The sequence below is a fragment of the Stigmatopora argus genome, chromosome 19 (genome assembly GCF_051989625.1).
Source record: "Stigmatopora argus isolate UIUO_Sarg chromosome 19, RoL_Sarg_1.0, whole genome shotgun sequence".
Lineage (NCBI taxonomy): Eukaryota > Metazoa > Chordata > Actinopteri > Syngnathiformes > Syngnathidae > Stigmatopora > Stigmatopora argus.
The window spans coordinates 14,106,237-14,126,462 of NC_135405.1; the positions used below are offsets into that span (position 1 = coordinate 14,106,237).

The following is a 20,226-nucleotide window of genomic DNA, read 5'->3' on the forward strand; positions in this document are numbered from 1 at the left end:
GGGCAACGGCGGGTGGCCCCGCGGCGCCCCGTCGTATCGTAGCGAGGCCCGCCCGCCCGTGCTGCCCATCTGTTATCTGGCATGCAAAAAAACAGGAAAAAAAAAGATCCCGTCAAGGGCGCCGCTGACGGCCGCGCTCACCGGCTATCGCCGTGGCAACAAGAAACACACTCTTTTCCCTCTTTCTCCCCAAATTCGGCATTTCCACGGCGAGAGGGCGAGAAAGAATTTGGGGGAAAAAACGGCCCGGCCAGGCGAGAGGGACGGACGGGCGGAGCAGATGGAGAGCGTGGATGCGGGCGCCATGGCGATGGGAAAAAAAAAAATCGGCCATCGCCATCCCGTGGAATGCTCCAAAATTTAAAAATGTTCCATTTTTGGTCAATCAGAGATGAAGGCCATTTTGCAAGTGACGACAAAAATCAGCACCTGACACCAGATGAATTGATTAATACCACATTTGTGACAGGACGCTGCAAAAAGTCGGAACGCTGCAAAAAGTCGGAAGAATAAACGCCATAAAACACGCAGGAAGTGGCTTATTTCGGTTGGCACGTGCCTGACAGGGAAAGGATTGGACATAAAACGGACGCTATTTTTCTTGACTCGCCGATGCGGTCCGCGTTGGACTAATAATAAAATGAATTTTGAAGGGGGGAAAAACTCACAAGGGACATTCTGCCTCACATCATATTTTGACACATTGATTTGATGTTTTTTAGTCTTTTTTTGCTCTTATCCTCGCCGGGCTTTCTTGTTTTTTTTTTTGCTCGTCGCCTGCCGAGACGCGACGGCTTTGGATCTCTTGAAAGCTTTTAAAGCCTTTTTCAGCGCGCGTATGCAAATGAGTCCACCTGAAGAGAGCAGGATTAAGAAGACGAACGGACGGACGAACGAACGGACGCTGCCAAAACGGCTTGCGTGCTTGCTTGGGTGAAAAAGAGGCGTGGCCTCTTTTCATTCATTCATATCACCTGGCCACAATTAGGCTGAAAGCAAAACTCTTTATCTTCTGAACACTAGGCAAATTCAAAACAGGGAAACTATTTTGCGTCCTATCTTTCAGATGATCCATTTGATGTACGGGGCGGGAAACCGGCAGCGGGAAGGAAGCAGGCGACAAAAAAAGGCGTGCTGGGTTACAAACTTAAGGTTTTGTGAACAGAAAACACCTCCTACACTCAAAACAGAGGAAAAAAAGGAGCAAAAAAAAGCAACCGGAGCCACGAAAGGCAACATGACGAGAGGCGCAAAGTAGTCGCAGCCACCTCCCCACCTCCCCACCTCCCCACCCACCCCCGACGGACGGACCGAGACACGGCTTTGGTTAACGAGACAATGGCCAACACCTGGGTCACGTTAGGGAAGGACCCAGACAAATGACCACAATCAAAAGGGCTACTCCACGGACACCGGCCCGGCCGGCGATCCAAATGATCGACCCGATGAAACGGGGGTGTTTATTTCGACTTGGAAACGGGGGTGTTTATTCGACTTTATCGGCGGAGGTGAATAATTCAATTGCGCCCGGGCGCAGTGGCTCTCAAGTTCCTCCGCAGCTCAATTCCAGTCGCCTTTGTGCTCCGGCGTGCTTTTTGTGCCGCCGCCGCCGCCGCCGCCGTCTCGCTTCCACGGCGCTCGCTAATTGCTCCTTGACACGTCATTAGGCGTGCAGATAAAGAATGACAAAAGTCGCTGACACAAAAAAAGGCCAACGAACGAGAACGGCAGGCAAACGTCTTGGCAAATGCCCGGCGAAGCCGCACTGCAATAAAAAACGCCAGAAAACACCCACAAATCAACAGGAATTCCTCCAAATAAATAGGAAGTCACCCAGAAATGACACCCAACCAATGGCAATGAATGCAGAAATGTCTTAAGCCAACAGGATGTGAGTCAGAAAATGTCCAATACCCAACAGGAAGTGACCAAAATACGCAGGTAGCGAGCCGCATCTGCTGACAAATCAACAGGAAGTGACCTATCTCGCGATGCCGTCAACGGCAGCCAATGATTTTCTTGAGGCCTCTTGTTTTTTTAAAAAAAATCTTAAGTGCCTGTTGCAAAAGAAAAAAAAATGGCGAGCGGCTTTACGAGGCGATATTTTAGCCCGGCGCGAAAGCCTCCATTAGCGGTCATCGCGTGGCCTAGCTAGCCAAAGCAGCCCCCCCCCCACTCACCCCCGCCATTGTTCCGCTCAACGGCCGATTTCTAGCCTAAAGGAACCCCCCCAAAATGGATCAAATCTCAGCTTTCCCATTGATACTTTTAACTGGAAGCGCAACAAAAAAAATAATAAAAATAAAAATATGGCTATGATGATGAGGGCAACCCCCCCCCATATTTGCACAGTGAAATGATTGCGCTACGGGTATATTTGCACTCTTTGCACATGTATTTGCTCTTCCCACCAACATATTTTAGCTTTGTTTGTCCTGTTGGCCGACACGGCTCCCTATTCTCTCTTCTCTCTTTGAAACAAAGGGAAGACAAAGTCCTCGGCCGCCATTGACGCCGACGAACGGCGAAGCCTTTTCGAGTGGGAACGGTGGCGTTGCGGATCAACTGACACTAAGCGGCAGTGAAGACGTGGTCATTGAATCCGTTTTTAAAATATCGTGGCCCTCGAAAAAAGCCAATCTGACCTAATCTACCTTTAAAAAAAGTTCAGGCTCCCCAACTTGGAGATGGTATTATTCTCTAATAACAAAAGAAAACAACAGTCAACGTCGTCCTATTTTTGGTCCATTTTTAAAAATAAAATACTGTATTGATACTGATTGATTTCATTGTAATTAATAGGAAAATGAAAAGACAGAATGTGATAACGTTAGTTTTGACGCCCCCTCCCACTCACTCATGACTTTATCACTAGTAAACGTCCAAAGCTTTGTACAAAGTTTCTTTATCCGCGGCCAAGCGTCCCACATTCACACAGATTGGACGATGATCAACGGCAACCGATGAGTTGACAAGGAAAAAAATGCTGGTGACAATATCCCTCACCAAATTTTGACCAGCCAAGAAATATCGATGGATTCGCCATCCAATAGGGGAGCCACGCCGCAAGTGGAAGGTCTCGCTATACTTTGGACGCTTCGTTCGGTCGTTGACGAGCGACGCGCCGAAGCCGCCGTCGAAGCCTCCCCCGCCGGGGCCCTTTTCTCTCGACGGCAACACGTCATGGAACATTCCCGGAACCAGCCAGCCAGCCAGCCAGCGAGCCAGCGCCAACAACCAGCACCACCCACCCACTCAGCCACCACTTTGGCTTCCTCAACAACACACTCTCGCCACAGCAAACACACACACACACTGGTCGAGTCACCGGTATATGCCCACGTTCCCGTCCCGTCGCGTTCAGTCCCAAAATGCACCAAGCACGAGCGTGAAACGGGGAGGGAAAAGCCGCGAGCGAGTGCGTCAGAAGGTCACGAAAAGGAGGGAAAGAGGGAAGGCGAGGGAGGCGACGTTTGACAGTCGACCGACAGGGGCCGAGGCTCGAGTCCCAGACCCTGACACCGACGCCGATGCTGACGCCGGGGTCCGTTGCCCATTCCTCGGGCTGTTACGCAACGCGTGTAATCTGCATGCGAGGCGACGCGTGCTCCACTCGCCTCGGGGTATTCCCCGCTGCGCCCCCGTCAACGAGCCCCGACCCCGTTCCCGGTCCCGGTCTCTTTCCCGGTCCCGTTCCAGGTCCCGTGCCCCGTCCAACCTCGGTCTCAAAGCGCTCCTTTCCCTTACCTGGCGGACGAGGAAAGGAGCGTCAAGCGGCGGCCGCCGCCGCGATGGTGACACTAAGGTTCCGGACGTGCTCCCGGTGCTCGACACCGGAGGGCGGAGACGACAAACGGCGGCAGCGGCCAGGAATATCCGGAAAAGTTAGAGCAAGAAAATCCTCGGCGAGCGACTCCGTACTACTGCCGGAGCCAGAGGTCCTCCTCCTTCTCCTCCTCCTCCTCCGCTGCTGCCGCTCCGCGCCAAGTCAGCCAGCCGCTCGGCGAATACGTGCGCGTGCGTCGGGGTGAAATCCGGAGACACGCGCGCTCACTCGCTCGCTCGCTCGCTCACGCGGGGTTATTCCGAGCGCCGCTTCCTTCCCAGAATAGAAGCGCTTCGCTCCGCGGCGAAGCGGGAGTGACAGATAGACGCTCTCCGCCTGACGTCATCGGATCCCCCAGCGCGAAACTGGGGGAGGGAGGGGAGGAAGGAGGAGCTCTGGCCGAGGACGACGCTGTGTCTGCCGGCTTACAGAGAGGAGGCTTCCCCGGTCACCTCCACAGTGCCCTGTCTCCGTTGCTTCCTGTCTCTCTCTCTCTCTCTATCTCTCTCTTCTCTCTGTCTGCCTAGGGATTTTAAATCACTTCCTATTGATTTTGGGGTCACTTCCTGTCCATTCAGGGGCAAGCCCTGTCAATTTTGCCTCACTTCCTGGTCTTTTTGAGCCATTTCCAGTCACTTCCTGTCGATCGAGGGGCAACCCCTGTCGATTTTGCCTCACTTCCTGTTGTTTTGGGCCATTTCCGGGTCACTTCCCGTCGACGGAGTCACGCGTCCTTCCCGGAGAGCGCCAATGTGATCAAGTCATCGGCCGCCGCTGGGAATTTGGCGTTTGGACGCGCACTGGGTCAAATATTCAGGTCGGGGGATTTCCAGAGGCATCCCAACATGAGCCACAGGGGAGTGCCAAAGACTTTCCCGGGCGGGGGTCGGCCAGGGACCTTCCAAAAATAGGCCGCGGAGGAGATCCGCTCGCCGACGGGCGTGCGAAGGCCGCGGTGTTGCGAATGAAAGGAGCTTTCATCGCTCTCGGGGACGGCGGCCATGTTGGTAGGGACAACATTTCCATGCATTTGGCATGGATTTCTCAACTTAAAAAGTCCCGCTATTGACAGTGCGAGACGTCCAATCCACGTGAAGTCGGAGGAATGGTGGCAAACCAACGGATGTAAAGGCTGGATTGGACGTGTACTGTAATAGAGTCCTTTTAGTCCATGGCGGGATCCTGAAAAGGCCTTTCATGGGCCAGAGCAGCCATCTTGGAAGGGGCGACAGAGCGAATGGAGCCGCTTAAACTCCAATTTCTAATCTCCATTTTTTTTTTTTTTTTGCTTAAAGCTAATCGGTACGTCAAAACCAAACCTTTTCCCTTTGGTCGCACGTCGTAAAGCAATCGCTCGCTCGCTGGCGCGGGCGTGTGCGTCACGTCGTGGGCCGATGAGCTTCTGCGGCGGCAACCTTGTCATTTTCCCCGCAGGGAGCTGCCAAAAAGCCCGCGGATTAACGTCCGCCTCGGCCTCGGAGAGGCTCGTCGGCGCGTGACCTCGTCGCCGCCGACGCCGTGGCAACGCGGCGCCATGGCGACGGGTATTTGCATATCTGATTTCCATACTAGGGAAGAAAAGCGAATGCCACGCGGACGGGACCGGTTGGGGCAGAATTATTACTATTTTTTTGAGGAAGGCATTTACGGTGCCTTCTCGATCACTTCCAGTCACATCTGTTCATTTCCGAGGCCTTTTCCAGGTCATTCCCTCATTGGCTGTGGCTAAACAGCCAATGAGGGAATGCATTCTGGTGTCCAGGGCAGGCGATTCATTCATTTTTTTTCATACTTCCTTTTTCGGACAGGTCACTTCCTGAAAATGTTGGAGCATTCTTGTTAAGTACAGTACATTTCTGGGTCAATTCCTGTTCATTGCTCAGCTTCTGTTGATTTTGGGGCATAACTGTGTCATTTTGTTGTTGTTTTGGGTCATTCCAGGCTCATTTTGTGGCAATTTGGGGACATTTGTTGTCCAAAAAAACTCCACCGACGGCAAATATGCTTTTAAAAACGGAAGAGGAGGTTTTCGACAAAATCGGACGGAATATAGTCGCTTATTACCCTAAGTGGGCGGGGAAAGCGCACACTGGGAGACACTAACTCGGTCCATGAATGCAACACAAAAGTCTGCTATGACAGCTGATGGATGAATAATGCTTGCTCATGCAGGCACACACCCAAACACACAAACCCAAACACCCACCCACACACACACACACACACACACGCAACGCACGGTGTTAAGGACCACACCTTGCGCAGACTCCCACGGATTAGCAGCAGTTTGCCTTGTGAACATGGAGGTTGCATAAGATCTTTCCATGCGCTAATCTCTCACACTGTCTTTTTACATTTGCCTTACGTACACTCAAACATCGTATCTCGAGGTGGGACGCGCGGGTTACGTAACAGCTGCAAAGTTCAAACTACGACGTGCAGGTAAAAGGGCAAGGGCCATCGAGCAGTCAAACGGCTCCCCGCACTGGCCGTCAGCGGTACTGACACAGTTGCCTTTCCATTTTAGTGGAGGCGTTAATTTTGGTTGAACGTTGTAATGGGCGATGAGTTCTTTTAACAAATGTAATATTGGGAATTCAATAATTTTATACATTTCGAAAACCCTAAACCTAAATCAAAGATACATTCCCTGTAGTATATTCAACCAATTGCCTAGCATTGACAAAAATACATTCAATTCGTTTGAACTGGGCAGACTGGTTGAGAATTCACGTTTAATTTGACTACTATTCTAAACATTTTACTATTGTTTCTTCCAATTGAGATATATTTAAAATAAATGAACAAATGAGTTCGTTCACTCGCTGCCAGCCCTCCTGCTTCAAACAAATTGGACGTCTATCGCTGTCAAAGTCCGCTCACGTTATATTTTGTCTTCCTGGTTCTTTAGTTTTTTTCAACACGGAAAATGAGTGTGTGTTTTTGTCATATACCTTGGGGAATGGCTCCGCAGAGGATGCCGTGTCTCCTTTCTCCTTCCTCCTCCCCTCCCGGCTCACGTATGAAGAAAAGCGTGTCGTTCTCCTTCTCAAGCCGGAAGCGGAAGCACTCTAGAGGAGGAGAGAAGAGGCTCGTACTCCCCTGCCCAGACAAAACGAGTACCCCCGGAGTGGAGCCGAGCCGAGCCTAGCGGAGTTCCCCCCATTGCCCCGACTCACCGACGGACGGTCGAGCTATATCGGAGCGGGGCAACATGGCGCTCATCCCCTCGCAGGTGCTCCGCGTCGCCATCCTCTTGTCCTACTTGTCCATCCTGTGTCACTACAGGGCTCTGGACATGCCGGCGCGACAGACCTACGGGGGCAGCTGGAAGTTCCTGACCTTCATCGACCTGGTGAGGCTCGCCGTTAGCTCGCCCCCAGCTAGCCTAGCTTCGTATGCTCCACCGTAGTGGTACCGGTTTAGCCTAACCTAGCTAATCAGTGCAGGTGTACTGTCGCGGGAAGGAGGGGGTGCGCCGGGGGAGCTAGCGTGTTGTTAGCCTAGCCAACCTCCTTCCAGCTTTTCTCTCGAAACAATTAGCGTTCTGATTTCTTCCGCCACCTGGTGTTTCGTTGCAGCTGTTGAGAGAAACTAAAGACTGTTGTCATACAGGAGTGTCAAGTCAGCGTTTTCCCGTTTGCGGCTGTTTTCTGGGGATAATCAGCTGCTATGCTAACGTTAACATCACAGCATCGCGCCAAAAATAACAGGAAGCGACACCAAGTCAACAGGAAGTCACGAGTCGTGCGCAGGAATCAATACAATGTCAACAGAATCCAGCAGAATGGACACATTGCCCCAAAATCAACAGGAAGTAACGAATAGTGCGCGGAAATCAATATTAGGTCGAGATAATTCCGCAGAATGGACACCTTGCCAACAAGAAGTCACTCTTGATAAACAGAAAGTTAGCCTCAAAAAGATAAACATTCAAAAACATCCCTCTAAAATTAAAAAATGTAATTCATTTCCAGGTGATCCAGACGTTTTTCTTCGCCGTGTGCGTCCTGATCGACGTCTCCGGCCTGCTGACCAAAGGCGGAGCTAACGGGGAGCAGGAGAGGCAGCTCCGCAAGCTGGTCAACCTGAGGGACTGGATGATGGCCGTCCTGGCCTTCCCCATCGGAGCGGTGAGCCAGCCCGGCCAATCGACGCCCCGCCGCCGGACGGCGTTTTACTCCACTAGCCTTTTGAGGAACCACAATTGAGTGTGGACTCGCGTGTCTCCAGTTTGTGGTCTTCACCTTCTGGAGTCTCTACTTGTACGACAGAGAGCTGGTCTACCCCAAAGTGCTGGACAACTTCATCCCTCAGTGGCTCAACCACGGCATGGTGAGTCGCCCGCCAAATTGACGTCTGTGGCGGCGGTTCATGGTTTGGAGGTGCGCCGCCGTCGATGGCAGCCGAAACGTTTTAACGGGAGGAAGACGGAGTTTTCTCACCGTTGATACGGCCCATTTATTGCGCGATCAAAGTCCATTCGGTGGATTTTAAAAGCAGCTGTGGCTCGCGTGTCAGCCAATGAGGATTGCGAAGCTCCCACTCGTTTCCCGTCGGGGTGCAGCTGCTTGCGAGGTGAAAAGAGCGGCGGCGCTCGCCAGAAAATGACGCCATCGGTTGCTACGGCGTGCTCGCCAAGGACCAAAACAATGGCAACGCCGTCCACGCACGCTCCTGTAAATATTTTGCAGTATTCCATGGTATCCACGTGCCGTGTTTGCGCGGTCGCCGTGGCGACCCGGTTGTTAGTGCCGGAGGGCGGAGCCCCGAAAGAGAAAGAGAAAGAGATGGAATTTTCTTTCATAATCCCCAAATGTGCTAAATGTGAGAGGAGGGCGGGGCTTCAACGAGGAACATTGAACACGTATGCGTCGTTCATAGAGATAGAGAGAGCATGTGCTGTGATAGTTAGTCCAAAAATAATATCATTTAGATTCAATAATGTTGTTGAGCGATGGCGCTCAAACATCAACAGTCACAAACACTTTCTCGTTTATTATTTTAATTGAGGTTCAGCCTCATGAGATTTCGAATTCAAATCCGGACAAAAAGGCTAACGCGTGCTGACGTTAGCGTGCTAATGTTGGCATGCAGATGTCGGCATGCCAATGCTAGCATGCCAATGTTAGCATGCGGACTACTGCAACATAATCAATCACTGCTATAATAATGTTTTATTCGCTTGTTTTTATGAATTAAATTAGTTTTTAATATTTGAAACGTTAAAAAAAAAGGTATTCTGTATTTTTGCTCCTGTTTTTCTTAATAAGAAACAGGTGACCGAGAAATGACCCTAAAAATCGAGGTGACCAAAATAAACAGCAAATGATCCAAATTAAAGAGTAATGATGCACAAGTTCATTTTTATTAAGAAACAAGTTGCAGTAAAAAAAACTTCTCGGCCTCCTTTCTTTTTTGAATAACTTTGTTTGTGGTGCGCTTTCAGCACACCACCGTGTTGCCGTTCATCCTCATCGAGATGCGCACCAGCCGCCACCGCTACCCCGGCCGCCGTCATGGCCTGGCGGCCGTGTGCGTCTTCGCCGTGGGATACATCCTCTGGTACGTGCGTCCGTCCTTTTCCGTCTGGCCTCCACCGCCACTCAGCCAGATCTCCCTTTTTTCCCCCCGCAGGACTTGCTGGGTACAGCGAGTGACGGGCGTGTGGGTTTACCCAATCCTGGAACGCATCACGCCGCTGGCACGCCTCCTCTTCTTCTCCGTGCTCACCGCCGTCATTTGCGTCTTGTACCTGCTGGGAGAAATCCTCAACGGCTACATCTGGTACCAGCCGCACGCAGGTATTTATATAGTCCTAAACTTTTATCTTTTATTCGCTGCTTCCTTACGCCATGTTGCTAGGGGCAAAATTCCCATCAAATGAAGTCCTAACTATCTTATTTTCTGAAAAGATGATTAATTCCACGTCAAAGCTTCATCTTTTTTACTCCGTTGGATTAAAATGAACACTTCTAGAACAATAAACAATCTTTTTTTTTTCCCCAGCAAAGGTCAAAGGTGAGTGAGTCATGCCCCGCCCACCAGGAAATCTGAACCTCGATGAGTGTCCTTCAACAGCGACAAGCTTGCGAAGCGGACTCGAACTTTGAACGCAGCACATTGACAGATCTTACTAGGTCAAATGATTATTCTTATGACTTTTTTTAAACCCTTTCTGGAGCGCTGATTGGCTGCCATTGACAACGCTAGACGTCTCATCCGTCAAAACGAATTCAACGTCCAGTGCTGTCAATGGCCTTGAAATAGCCATTGTTTAACCCTTTTATTTAACGACTATGAATTACAAATATATAGGTACATATAGCATAAACTTCCGATTGTTATCGACGGTTTATTCTCCTGGAAATGTCCCCAAAAATGCACAAGTATCAACAGGAAGTCACCCGGGAACAACCTAAAATAGGAAGTGACTTGCCCGATAAAAGGTTAATTCATATTAAGCCTATGGGTCAGGCTTGTTATGATTATTATGCGGGTGCTTTGGCTGGGTGCTCGACACACCCACATGGGATAAGTTACATTTTTTTTATGCTGTTTGTATTTATTTATATCTGAAGTAAACTTTGCTGCTTGCTATTGGGGGAAATAGACAAATGGGATGCTGCTAAAGTCTTTGTATCAACTCCATATTTATGGGATGGGATTGTGATGAAACTGAAAAACATTAAATACTTCTTTTATTTCTGCACCTCATTTCCAGAATGTCTTTTTTTTTACATTTTTGCAGAAGAAAAGAGAAAAAAATGGTAACAAAAAATGTGCATCATTCCTTCCTGGTTTTGGGGTTTGGAGCTGAAAAAGGACAATTGAAATGAAACTTTACACAGTTAAATATTTCCTTTTCCCCTGAAAATGCAGTTATTTAAGGATCTGGAGTTAGTTAGACTATATAAGATGATACAAATGTTGAAGTGGCTGACCGTTGGGGTTCTCCTGCTTGTAGAACTTCTTCAGCATTTCCACAGCCTCGTCCGCTCTGTGCCCCGAGATGCACTGTGCACATTTCAGACACATAATGTCAACTTTAAGAATGAGAGAATAAAACCAAAGGACTCAAAAGAGCAAAAGCTGTATTCACAGATGGCCGTCACCTTAAAGGAGGATCCGGTGCGAGGCAGGCGCGCCGAGCCCACGTCCAGGACGGAGCCGCAGCCTCCGAAGCGCTCGTTCCCGCAGCCGTACGCCACCGTGGAAATGTCCGCCGCACGGTCAAGGTGCAACGAGAAGAAGAAGAAAAAATCCCATCCCATCCCGGAAGGATACTCGTGAGGCGCAGCGCGGCGGCGCACATGACGCACGGCTCCACCGTCACGTACAAGACGGTCCGCTGGCACACGGTCCTGGCGTCCCGGTTGCCGCGGCGACACCAATCCAAGAGCTGGTCCAGGGCCACCATCTCCGCGTGCCTCGTGGCCTCCCGTGCAAACAAACGTTAAGTCGATCCATTTCGACCAGGTGGCGCGGCCAAAATGGCGGCAGCCCAAAGTGTCCCACCCGTGCGCAAGAAAATGAAAAGTCCCGGTCCTACATTTTTAGTCTCGTTGACTTGGTTCCTTCCCTTCCCGACCACTTGATCTTGGTGGACCATCAAACATCCCACTGGAACTTCTCCGTTCTCCAGGGCCTCTTTTGCCTGAGCACAAAGGTCACAATAAGTTTAATAATATTCTTTACAACATGTTGACGATATTTCAAGATAGAAGTATTCAAGAGAAAAACAAGCTGCGAGGACTGGCTTTGAACGCCCATGTTTGAGTGCCACTGACAGCGCCAGACGTCCAATTCCTCCCAGTCAAAATGAACCGAACGTCTAGAGCTGTTGGTTTGTTTTTTTTCCCAGCGCTTTTAGTATTATTTCACAAACATTGGCTGCCATTGTGCATAACAATAACTTCAAATTCATGCATTAGACGCGTAAATTACCATGTCAAACGCGATGTCCATCCATTTTGCGACTTCCACGTCAGTCGGACAAAAAGACAAATTAGGGCATTCATCCTCCATAGCGTCCCTACAACGAATTTGCCGTGGGGATGTATTTTTTATTTAAAAGGCGTCTTGCATTTCCATGCGCACCATAATGGATTCATGTCCGGAACTACCGGAAGCAGTACAGAAGGGGGACAATAATAGAGGACGGACCAGTTTCTTGTTCGACCAAGATTGAAATAATTAATTCACATTCAAATTAAACAATTTCATTCCATATTTTTAAATTTTAATTCAAATAATAAAATATTTATTTTAAACGTCTTTCGTCACGAAGCTTGTTTCACTTTGTCACATCTAACATGGCCGACACGTGCGCTTCCGCCCCCAGCTCGGTGTTTGACAGTTAGCATTAGTATGCTGCTCAACGTGTTTTAGCTAAAGATTAGAAACTCGCGTGCTTGCCATGTTATTCGAACAAGAGCGCGTTCGACGGTGAAAGAAGCATCTTTTTGCTGGAATTTAGCAGCTTGGGACGTTCCTTAGCCCGCGAGAATGTTTTCGTCTCTTTGGAATTTTGTCAAACGCCACAAACGGAAATTTATCTTCAGCGGAGCCGTAGTTGGGGGTACGGTGACTGTCAGTCTGTATGCTAATGCTAAATTCACTCTTTAAATGTGCTCACTTCAGAGTACATTTTCCTCATTCTTTCAGGTTCCTATACTAAGTAGCTTTGGCATTCTTGTGTTTCGAAAAAAGTCCGGTAGTTTTGGTTGGAAAGAGATTTTTTTTTAAATCAGAATGTTGGTTATTTCATTTGAATGGCCCAATGTGTGAAACTTCGCTGTCATAGAAGACATGATGCAATGAGTTTTTGTTTTGTTTTTGTATTTGAAATAGGCCCTGATTTGTCACGGTCCGTCACCATATTTTGTTCCCCTTTTCCTCAGGTGTGTACCTCCTGGGCAAATATGCTAGCTCCAAAATCAGGCAGCTCCAGGAGAAGGAGGCCACTCACTACATTGCACAGGCCAGGCGTCAATTCCACTTTGAGAGCAACCAAAGGACGTGCAACTTGACCGGTAAGGAAGTCGGCACTTCCGACGTGGTCCCGGCTGGCCTCTCATTTATTTTTATTTTTTTTGGGGGGGGGGGTCCATTGACGCTCCAGTTGTGTCCATGCTGCCTCCGCTGAGGGAAGCCATCGTCAAGCAGCTCAACTCGGAAAACCTCACCGGCATCCTCAAGGCCAGGCCGGTGTTGCTTCGAAGCGCCGCCATTTGATGTTGACGGAATTGTCTCAGTTTAAGGCGAGCTTCACGAATGACCTCCTCCTTTTCTCTCTCTCTCTCTCTCTCTCTCTCTGCTCGTCACTTCACTTCAACAGGCCGGCCAATAAAGTGGAGATCTGGGAGGATTTGAAGATCATCAGTAAGTCCCGTTGTGACCGGCCGCCGTGCCTTCGTTCGCTTTCGCCCCGTTTTGACGTCCGTCTCGTGGAGCAGGTTTCACGCGCAGCCTGGTGGCCGTGTACAGCACGTGCATGTTGGTGGTCCTGCTGAGGATCCAGCTCAACATCATCGGAGGCTACCTGTACCTGGACAACTCTGTGGGAAAAGCCCCCACGGTGAGGCAAAAGTGCTTTTTAATCCCCAAAAATGTACTTGATCAATTTCCTCTTTGAGTGTCATTATTCTTGAAAGCCTTGCCCGAATGGCCACAAAATGACTTGGAAGTGATCCAAAATGGACGCCAAGTAACTGTGGAATGCCCCCAAATCATCAGAAAGTGACCCGGAAAGACCCTTAAATGAAATTTCCTATCCGGCCGGACAGTAGCAATACTTGCGATAACCCTAACGAGGAGCGCGCATGTGTTGCCAGGCTCCAAAGGCCCCAGCGGAGGTCCAGCAGCAGTACTTGTCCAGCATCCAACATCTCCTTGGCGACGGTAAGACTGGCCGGGTGGGCGTGGCCCAGGTCCAATTTTCCATCAATTAAGTTTCAAATATTCCGAAAAATCCCCAATGACGTTTTCCCCCCCAATTTCTTCAGGGTTGACGCAGTTAATCAGCATAGTGAAGGAGTCAGTCCACAACTCTCTGGACGGGTAAGAAGAAATCACCAGTCCAACGCTCGCGTGGCGGCCATATTGCTTATCAGTTTTCACCTAGCGAGCTCCGCTCTTTGCGTCCGCAGCGTTCATCTGAAGGAGAGTTTGAGCCTGTCGGAGTTGGAGCGCCACGTGAGCGGGATTCGAGCCCGGGTGGAGGCGTGCCCCAAACGACCGCTGTCCTCCTACATGATGGCCCCGGACGACGACGCCCTGGCCGATCAGGTGGGCGCCGTGGCGTCGGCCTCGGGCGGCGGGGCCGGAACGGAACGCGCTCCTCACCCCGCTCGCCCGCAGGCGTGCGGTCTGACGGAAAAGGACGTCCTGACCATCCGCCTGCTGGACGAGACCCGGGACGTGATGGACAGGTAGCGTTTGGCGCCGCCCCCCTCGCCGTCCGCCGGCCGGCAAACGGGTGATCTGCCCCCCGTGTTCAGTCCGGACTTTGGCGCCGTGTTGAGCGCTTGCCTGCAGCGGGGATTCGCTCGTCTCCTGGACAACCTGGCGCAATTCTTCCACGCGCCGCTCGCCGACGGCGACCCCGACCGGTCGGTACCCGCCGACAATCCGTGTCTTTTTGTTGTTGTCAATGGCAGGCAGGCGGGGAGTTGATTTGGGGTCACTTTGTTTACACTGCGGTTCATTTCCTCCCATTTGTTGATTTCTGTTATCGATGGCTCTTTTGTCCGTGCGTTTCGCCAGCCTGCCCAGCGTGTCTCTCCCGCTAGCCAAGATCATCCCTGTGGTCAACAGTCAGATCCACACCATCTGCAGCGAGGCGCCGGGACACTTGGTGCAGGTAATCCGTCCGTCAGTCCGTCCGTCGGACGGGACGCGCGTCACGTGACCGGCGCTCGTGTCCGTCAGGAACTTCTGATGAACGACCAGGTGAAGGAGTTTGCCGCCAACGTCTACGATAGCTTCAGCGCGTAGGACGGATTCCGTCCCGGAAGGAAGCGCTCCGGTCTCGTCAACCGTGGCGTTTGGCCGCCAGGAGGCGCACGAAAAGACTCCCAAGAAGCTGACTCAGGATGATATCACCTCACAGCTACTTTTGTTTTTGTTTTTGTTTTTGTTTTTGTTTTTGTTTTTTACATGAAAACAGATTTAATTCGGACACAAAGGTGTCACTGTAGAGTTTTATAGAATATGTAACTGCTAATACAAACCATGTATGGAACATTAAATGTACAAATTGAGTCTGGTTGAATCCTGATTGAATCCTGATTGAATCCTATTGCCCCAAAATGGACGTTGAAGGGGGAATATGCAGTTCAGTTGTCATTGAGAGTCCCGGGTGTTGGAAGACAAATACTTTATATCGGGTGGCGGTGATGCGTTCATGGACGAGAGGAAATTGGAGCGTCCCGACTCAAATCTAATCACGAAATGACAATGGGTGAATTCGCTGATAAGTGGATCGATATTGGCCGCTCAGGTGTCCGCTGGGCCGAAGTGCCGAGTCTCGGTGAGTCAGGAAGACGAGCGGGTAACAGTGACATCATCCCGGCCCCGTCCTGCATTATTGAGTGCCCGTCAGCCGCCGAGCTGAGGTCAGCTCGCAAAGCCAGTGGAGGTGACGTCACCTCACCTGAGCTCCTACCCCACGTGACATGACGCCATCCCCGTTTGATTTCCCGGATTCCCCTCGATGAGGAGGAGGAAGAAGAGCTGTCTGGCAGCGGCGCTTCCCGGAAGCCGTGTCGTCAGTCTCTCTCTCTCTCTCGTCACCCACGGCCTCCCTGAAAGCAACACCCGAATAATCCACGGCGACTTCATCAACAGTAAATAATTCAACACAGCCAAACTTGTATCTGCGCTTGATCACTACAAACCAGATATTATTTCCTGCTAAATAACGCCACTTATGACGAGCCCACCAAAATAATCGGTGATTCATCGACTACCAAAATAATAGTTTGTGAGACACAGCTGCTAAATGAAGACAAGGCATCAGTGTGTATTATAAGCGTACACACACACGTACACATTTGAGCTTCTCTCTAATAATAGACCCCCTCAAAGCTTCAATGGGTCCGGCCAAACTAAATCTGGTTTTCATGACCCCCTTCGCTTTCGTTTTCTCTTGGATTGCATCATGACGCTGCCACGCCCACTCGCGTCACTCGACCCCGCCCTCTCGTGGAGTGCGCGAGCGAATATAACGTGACGCAAGTCGAGGCGAAAAGCCCCAAATCGGACGCGCCAAGGAACGAGACGGCACGGGACGGACCATTTTTTGGGGGACTCTCAAGACCAGTCTGACCTCTCTTCTCCTGTCCAAAGTTGACGTTCGGATCATTTTTAGACTTCCTCCTCTTGACTTTTCTTCTCCAGGAAATAAACTGTAGAAACAAGCTCGGTAAGCTCATAAAACTTCAGCTTTTGACGGTTTGTCTAGAAACGAAAGTTCTTTTTTTCACGAGTTATTAGTTAGTCGACACGCGTCCATAATCCTTGTTTTGTCACCTCGGACGACTTCGGTTCCACGTCCGAAATTGGATGACTTTAAACATCGCAGACTTCCCCAAAACGAGCTGGAATCTCGAATAAAGACGGGAAAGCGTCAATTGAAATGTTGTTCGTAAAACTTTTCATTCTTAGTCATTCATTTGATTTAGCACACCTTAGATAAAAAAGGAACACATTTGGGGGCATATAGGCTGCTAATTGATTGGCTGCCGTTGACGTCCAATTCATTTGGAGTGGGAGGAGGGCGACGGAATGTTCTCGAATCCAAATGGAATTGGACGTGGAGTGCCGTCAATGACTGCCGGTGATTGAACTATGAAGCATTCATTTTTTTGTCCAGGGTGTGAACAGGTTATCCTTTTTAAAAAGCCAATTTTAATTTCCCTTGTTGTGAGGCCACCTTTTACTGATTTGGACTGACTTGCTGTTTTGGGGCATTTCTGGCTGACAGGAACCAAAAAACCTTTTTAACCCCTTCTACTTTTCCACAGTGTCACTGGGATAGCCATGCTGCACAACTGGCCACGCGACTTCTTCAGCTCGGCCTTGACGCCGGCGCCGGGCTCGCCGAACGGCGAGCGCTGCTCCCGCCCCGAGCCGGCAGGCAAAAGCGCGCAGGTGAGTGGACGCTCGGGGTTTTTTTTCTGGATGGAATGGCGAGCGTCCGCTCTGTCGGCAGATGTCGCCGGTCGACTCCGACCGCCGGAAGCGAAGGCGCGAGAACAACAAGGCGGCGGCCGCCAAATGCCGCAAGAAGAAGAAGGACAGGACGGAATACCTGATGCAGGTAAGCCTCCACATAGCTTCTTTCGTCAAAGTGAAAAACCCGCGTCCCCCCCCGAGATCCATCCATCCATCCTTCCTTCCTCTCTATTCTCCTCTCGCCGGCCTTAGGAATCGGAGAAGCTGGAGAGCGTCAACGTGGATCTGAAGGCCCAGATCAAAGTCCTGAACCAGCAGAAGCAGCAGCTCTCCCACATGCTGAACCAGCACCGGCCCACCTGCATCGTCCGGGCCCAGAACGGACGCACCCCCGACGACGAGAGCGACCCGCTGGCGCGCCACTTCCTCCGGGGCGCCTTCTCCGAGGGCCGCCACGCCGACTCGGCGGAGCCCTGCCCGCCGGGACTGGCCCTCGCCCTGGACCTGGACCTGGACGGCCTGCGTTGGTCGCTTTCCACGTGAGCCCGGAATGGAGCGCCCTCCGCCGTCAGAAGCTGCCCGACGCGATGGGGCGCCCCCTCTGGCTTTGACTGTTCCTAGCGCTGGTCAGCCAATGAAATCCATCCATGGCGGTCAAGCGCCGACGCTAACTTGTGGAAAGCGAGTATTGTGAAAAACTCTTGCCCTGCTTCGATCGTCGACCAACGAGCTAGCTTACGGCTTATCACTTATCATTAGATCCTGGATCAGGGGTGGGCAAACTATTCCATCCATGCTGAAGCCCAACACTTAATTACTGTCTGTTCCAAGTTCATTTTTCCGGTGCAACCTGCTCGCTTGCCGCTAGAGGGTGCAAAGTTACAATGAACAAAGACCGTCTCCTAACCCTCGTTTATAGTAGCTCTACTGACCTTTGTCCTGAATACAAAAACTTCGCCAAAACGTTGAACGGAAGAGTGATGGGCTGACATCTTGTTAGCCGGCCGATAAATGGGTGGGCTTTTATTCCCCCAAATTGCACTTTATCAATCCATTTCTGCTGTGTTCCCATTGGCTTAGAAGTTTCGCTGTAGCGCCCGCCTATCCTGTGCCATTTGGCCAAACGGCCACTTTAAAAAGTGGCCGTTTGGCGTCTAATCGTCCCCATGCCGCGTACCCAAACGAGTTTACCTCTAGTCGATGTCCCAAAGGGGCGAGAAATGGTGGCCAGGAATGAGTCGATGGTCATTTTCTCTTATTTATTTTTTACATTTTTCAAATAAAATAAAAAAAAAATCAGTTCAAGTCAAATTCTTTGAATTTTCTTCCCCCGCGATGCTTTCTTTCCTCGCGTAGGCCGCACGGGGGATGTCGCTCTGGAGCTCCCGCCACCTCGGCGAGGGCGGAGCTTCTTCCCCATCCAAGTCCGGATCCGGGCGCCCGGGCCTAAAGTCTGCGGCCAGTCGTAAGCCTCGGGCTTGATTCCCCAGCGTTTCCAACGACTGGAAAAGACGTTCGGCGGTCACGGTCGGCGGGGTTTTCCATCGACGCTTTGGGGGCGGTCCTACCTCCGTGATTTGCGCTCTTTGTTCCGCCGTCCCGGACGTACGCTCTGTCAAATCCTTCATGGCGTTCTCTATGGCAACAAAAAAAAAGAAGTCATGGGCCACCATCGACGGTGCTGGACGTCCAATGCATTTGGACCAGGAGATCATTGTGTATTATTTTCCATTTACCTATCTGCAAGTCAACGGGCGCCGGATTCTGCTCAACTCCTGTTTCGAAAAAGTCCTGGAAATAAAACACCATTTTAGGTCTTTCACAGCTTTGTTTTGGGGATGCACCTAGCAAATGAAGAAAAAAAAGTTTCTTCTTGCTTATAAACCACAACTCTTCCAATATTATATCTATCCTAATAATATCTAATAATATCTTTCTTTTTTGTTGTTGATGATGACGACGACAGGGCCTATGTCCGATTATTATTATTAATATGGATTGATTTCTTTTTAGCGCCCACCCACCTGAAGTTCCCGCCAGGCTCTGAGAGCGCGCACGGCCGAGCTCTGGATCCGCGGAGGGACGGCGCGGCGCTTGCGGGCCAGCTCCACGATGGCGTCATCCATCTCCTTCTCCAGGTGCAGCAACTGATCTTCCTCCTCACCTGAGAGAGAGAGACAAACAAACGTCAACTGCTTGTCTGCCGGTGAGGGCGCTAGATGTCCAATCCCTTCGAAGCGGGAGGGAATGTCGGTTTTTTTATGGACGTTTTCAAAAGCAAATTCTGGCGGAATTGGACGCCGAGCGCGGTCCACGGCGCGGAAAGAGTTAACGCGCGGTTCACCGTCGTCTTCCGGGGCGTCGTCCCACGTCCGGCCGCTCACCGACACGTTGGATGTGACGGCGGCCTCAAAGTCCTGCAAAGCAACGCAAAGTCGGGTCAGAAACGGGCGTCAACGTCAGTTTTCTTTCCCTGTTGAAATGGGTTGGATGAGCCGAGCCGGTGAGTTCATTTGGGGTCGTTCCCTTTCCTTGTGCATTCTGAGATTGTTAGCAAAACAAAAACAACGAGGGCTCCGCCTCCCTGTTGATTACAGGGCCTTGAGCATCCAGGTGCGTTCTCGACTAATCAACATCCGGGGACTCCAAGCTAGCAGTCGACTTGAATTTTTGCGCCGTTGTGTCGGAACTCAGAAGCAATGTTTACTTAACCTCCGCCGACTCCTACACTCTTACAAGGTAATTTAACGTGCCTTTGACTCGCCGGCGAGTTTTTATTAACACTTGGAAAGTGGAAATAGCCGTGTGTTGTCTTGAAATGCGATTCGGGGAGCCCGTTAGCCGCTTCCGTCAACTCACCGCCAGCCCCTGCTCAAGTAAATGTCGCTTGGTTTTCTCCCGAATTCCCGTTTGACCGTCCAGCGCTTGCTTTATAAGCGCTTTATACTGTTCCATCTGTTCGATAACGTGTTTTTTCGACGTTAAACGCACTCGGACGTCTTCATTGTTTTCAGTTCCGTCTCTCGTCTCCATTTTGCCGCCACTGTTTGTTTTTGCTCATAGATAGCATGGAAGGGAACTAGAAGGAGTCGGCGACACCACTGCTGGCGGCCATCTTGGAACGGTGTACCGTGCACGCTCTGTAGGAGGAGAGGTGAGCGACACATTTATTCTCGTGTCTGTGCCTTTAAAAAAAAAACATCTTTTTGGATGATGTATTC

The 20,226-nt window shown here is 50.7% G+C and overlaps 6 protein-coding genes and 1 long non-coding RNA gene across 11 annotated transcripts in view; 3 read left to right on the top strand and 4 right to left on the bottom strand.

Moving 5' to 3' along the window:
* The window catches only part of hivep2a (HIVEP zinc finger 2a), a 22,309-nt gene extending 15,411 nt beyond the window's left edge, over positions 1–6,898 (bottom strand). For 2 of the 3 annotated variants that reach the window (XM_077586816.1, XM_077586813.1), the window contains exon 1: positions 3,748–4,317. The gene's annotated coding sequence lies outside the window, so the exon portion shown is untranslated. Of the gene's footprint in view, positions 1–3,747; positions 4,318–6,780 lie in introns of those variants that run through there. The other variant, XM_077586814.1, reaches the window with a different exon arrangement.
* Positions 4,243–10,538, top strand: aig1 (androgen-induced 1 (H. sapiens)). The gene is made up of 6 exons (XM_077586827.1): positions 4,243–7,181; positions 7,804–7,959; positions 8,060–8,161; positions 9,276–9,391; positions 9,464–9,630; positions 9,836–10,538. Exons 1-6 carry the CDS (start codon positions 7,041–7,043, stop codon positions 9,853–9,855), a joined length of 702 nt encoding a protein of 233 aa, XP_077442953.1. The 5' UTR covers positions 4,243–7,040; the 3' UTR covers positions 9,856–10,538.
* On the bottom strand, positions 10,511–12,359 carry adat2 (adenosine deaminase tRNA specific 2). 2 transcript variants are annotated; one of them, XM_077586830.1, is made up of 6 exons: positions 11,774–12,358; positions 11,379–11,483; positions 11,114–11,264; positions 10,942–11,048; positions 10,771–10,843; positions 10,511–10,642 (listed from the first exon to the last, which is right to left on the bottom strand). In XM_077586830.1, exons 1-6 carry the CDS (start codon positions 11,852–11,854, stop codon positions 10,614–10,616), a joined length of 546 nt encoding a protein of 181 aa, XP_077442956.1. In that variant the 5' UTR covers positions 11,855–12,358; the 3' UTR covers positions 10,511–10,613. The 2 variants fall into 2 exon arrangements, with proteins under 2 accessions (XP_077442956.1, XP_077442955.1); XM_077586829.1 differs by having other exon boundaries at positions 10,511–10,843; positions 11,774–12,359.
* On the top strand, positions 12,125–15,090 carry pex3 (peroxisomal biogenesis factor 3). The gene is made up of 12 exons (XM_077586822.1): positions 12,125–12,407; positions 12,730–12,861; positions 12,951–13,032; positions 13,167–13,210; positions 13,285–13,406; positions 13,663–13,729; positions 13,834–13,888; positions 13,978–14,116; positions 14,189–14,259; positions 14,329–14,439; positions 14,594–14,690; positions 14,759–15,090. Exons 1-12 carry the CDS (start codon positions 12,335–12,337, stop codon positions 14,822–14,824), a joined length of 1,059 nt encoding a protein of 352 aa, XP_077442948.1. The 5' UTR covers positions 12,125–12,334; the 3' UTR covers positions 14,825–15,090.
* A 19-nt stretch (positions 15,091–15,109) lies between these two features.
* LOC144064355 (uncharacterized) lies at positions 15,110–15,946 on the bottom strand. Its single transcript, XR_013296775.1, has 3 exons — positions 15,879–15,946; positions 15,483–15,633; positions 15,110–15,408 (listed from the first exon to the last, which is right to left on the bottom strand). It is a non-coding gene; the product is annotated as an uncharacterized LOC144064355 (long non-coding RNA).
* Positions 15,947–16,032: 86 nt separating this feature from the next.
* Positions 16,033–18,330, top strand: atf3 (activating transcription factor 3). The gene is made up of 4 exons (XM_077586831.1): positions 16,033–16,253; positions 16,855–16,981; positions 17,043–17,150; positions 17,258–18,330. The coding sequence occupies exons 2-4, from the start codon at positions 16,871–16,873 to the stop codon at positions 17,546–17,548; spliced, it is 510 nt and encodes a 169-aa protein (XP_077442957.1). The 5' UTR covers positions 16,033–16,253; positions 16,855–16,870; the 3' UTR covers positions 17,549–18,330.
* nsl1 (NSL1 component of MIS12 kinetochore complex) lies at positions 18,251–20,208 on the bottom strand. Of its 2 annotated transcripts, XM_077586826.1 has the most exons (6): positions 19,865–20,194; positions 19,350–19,422; positions 19,030–19,169; positions 18,742–18,796; positions 18,574–18,641; positions 18,251–18,507 (listed from the first exon to the last, which is right to left on the bottom strand). In XM_077586826.1, exons 1-6 carry the CDS (start codon positions 20,036–20,038, stop codon positions 18,307–18,309), a joined length of 711 nt encoding a protein of 236 aa, XP_077442952.1. In that variant the 5' UTR covers positions 20,039–20,194; the 3' UTR covers positions 18,251–18,306. The 2 variants fall into 2 exon arrangements, with proteins under 2 accessions (XP_077442952.1, XP_077442951.1); XM_077586825.1 differs by having other exon boundaries at positions 19,030–19,422; positions 19,865–20,208.
* Between the last annotated feature and the right edge of the window lie 18 nt (positions 20,209–20,226).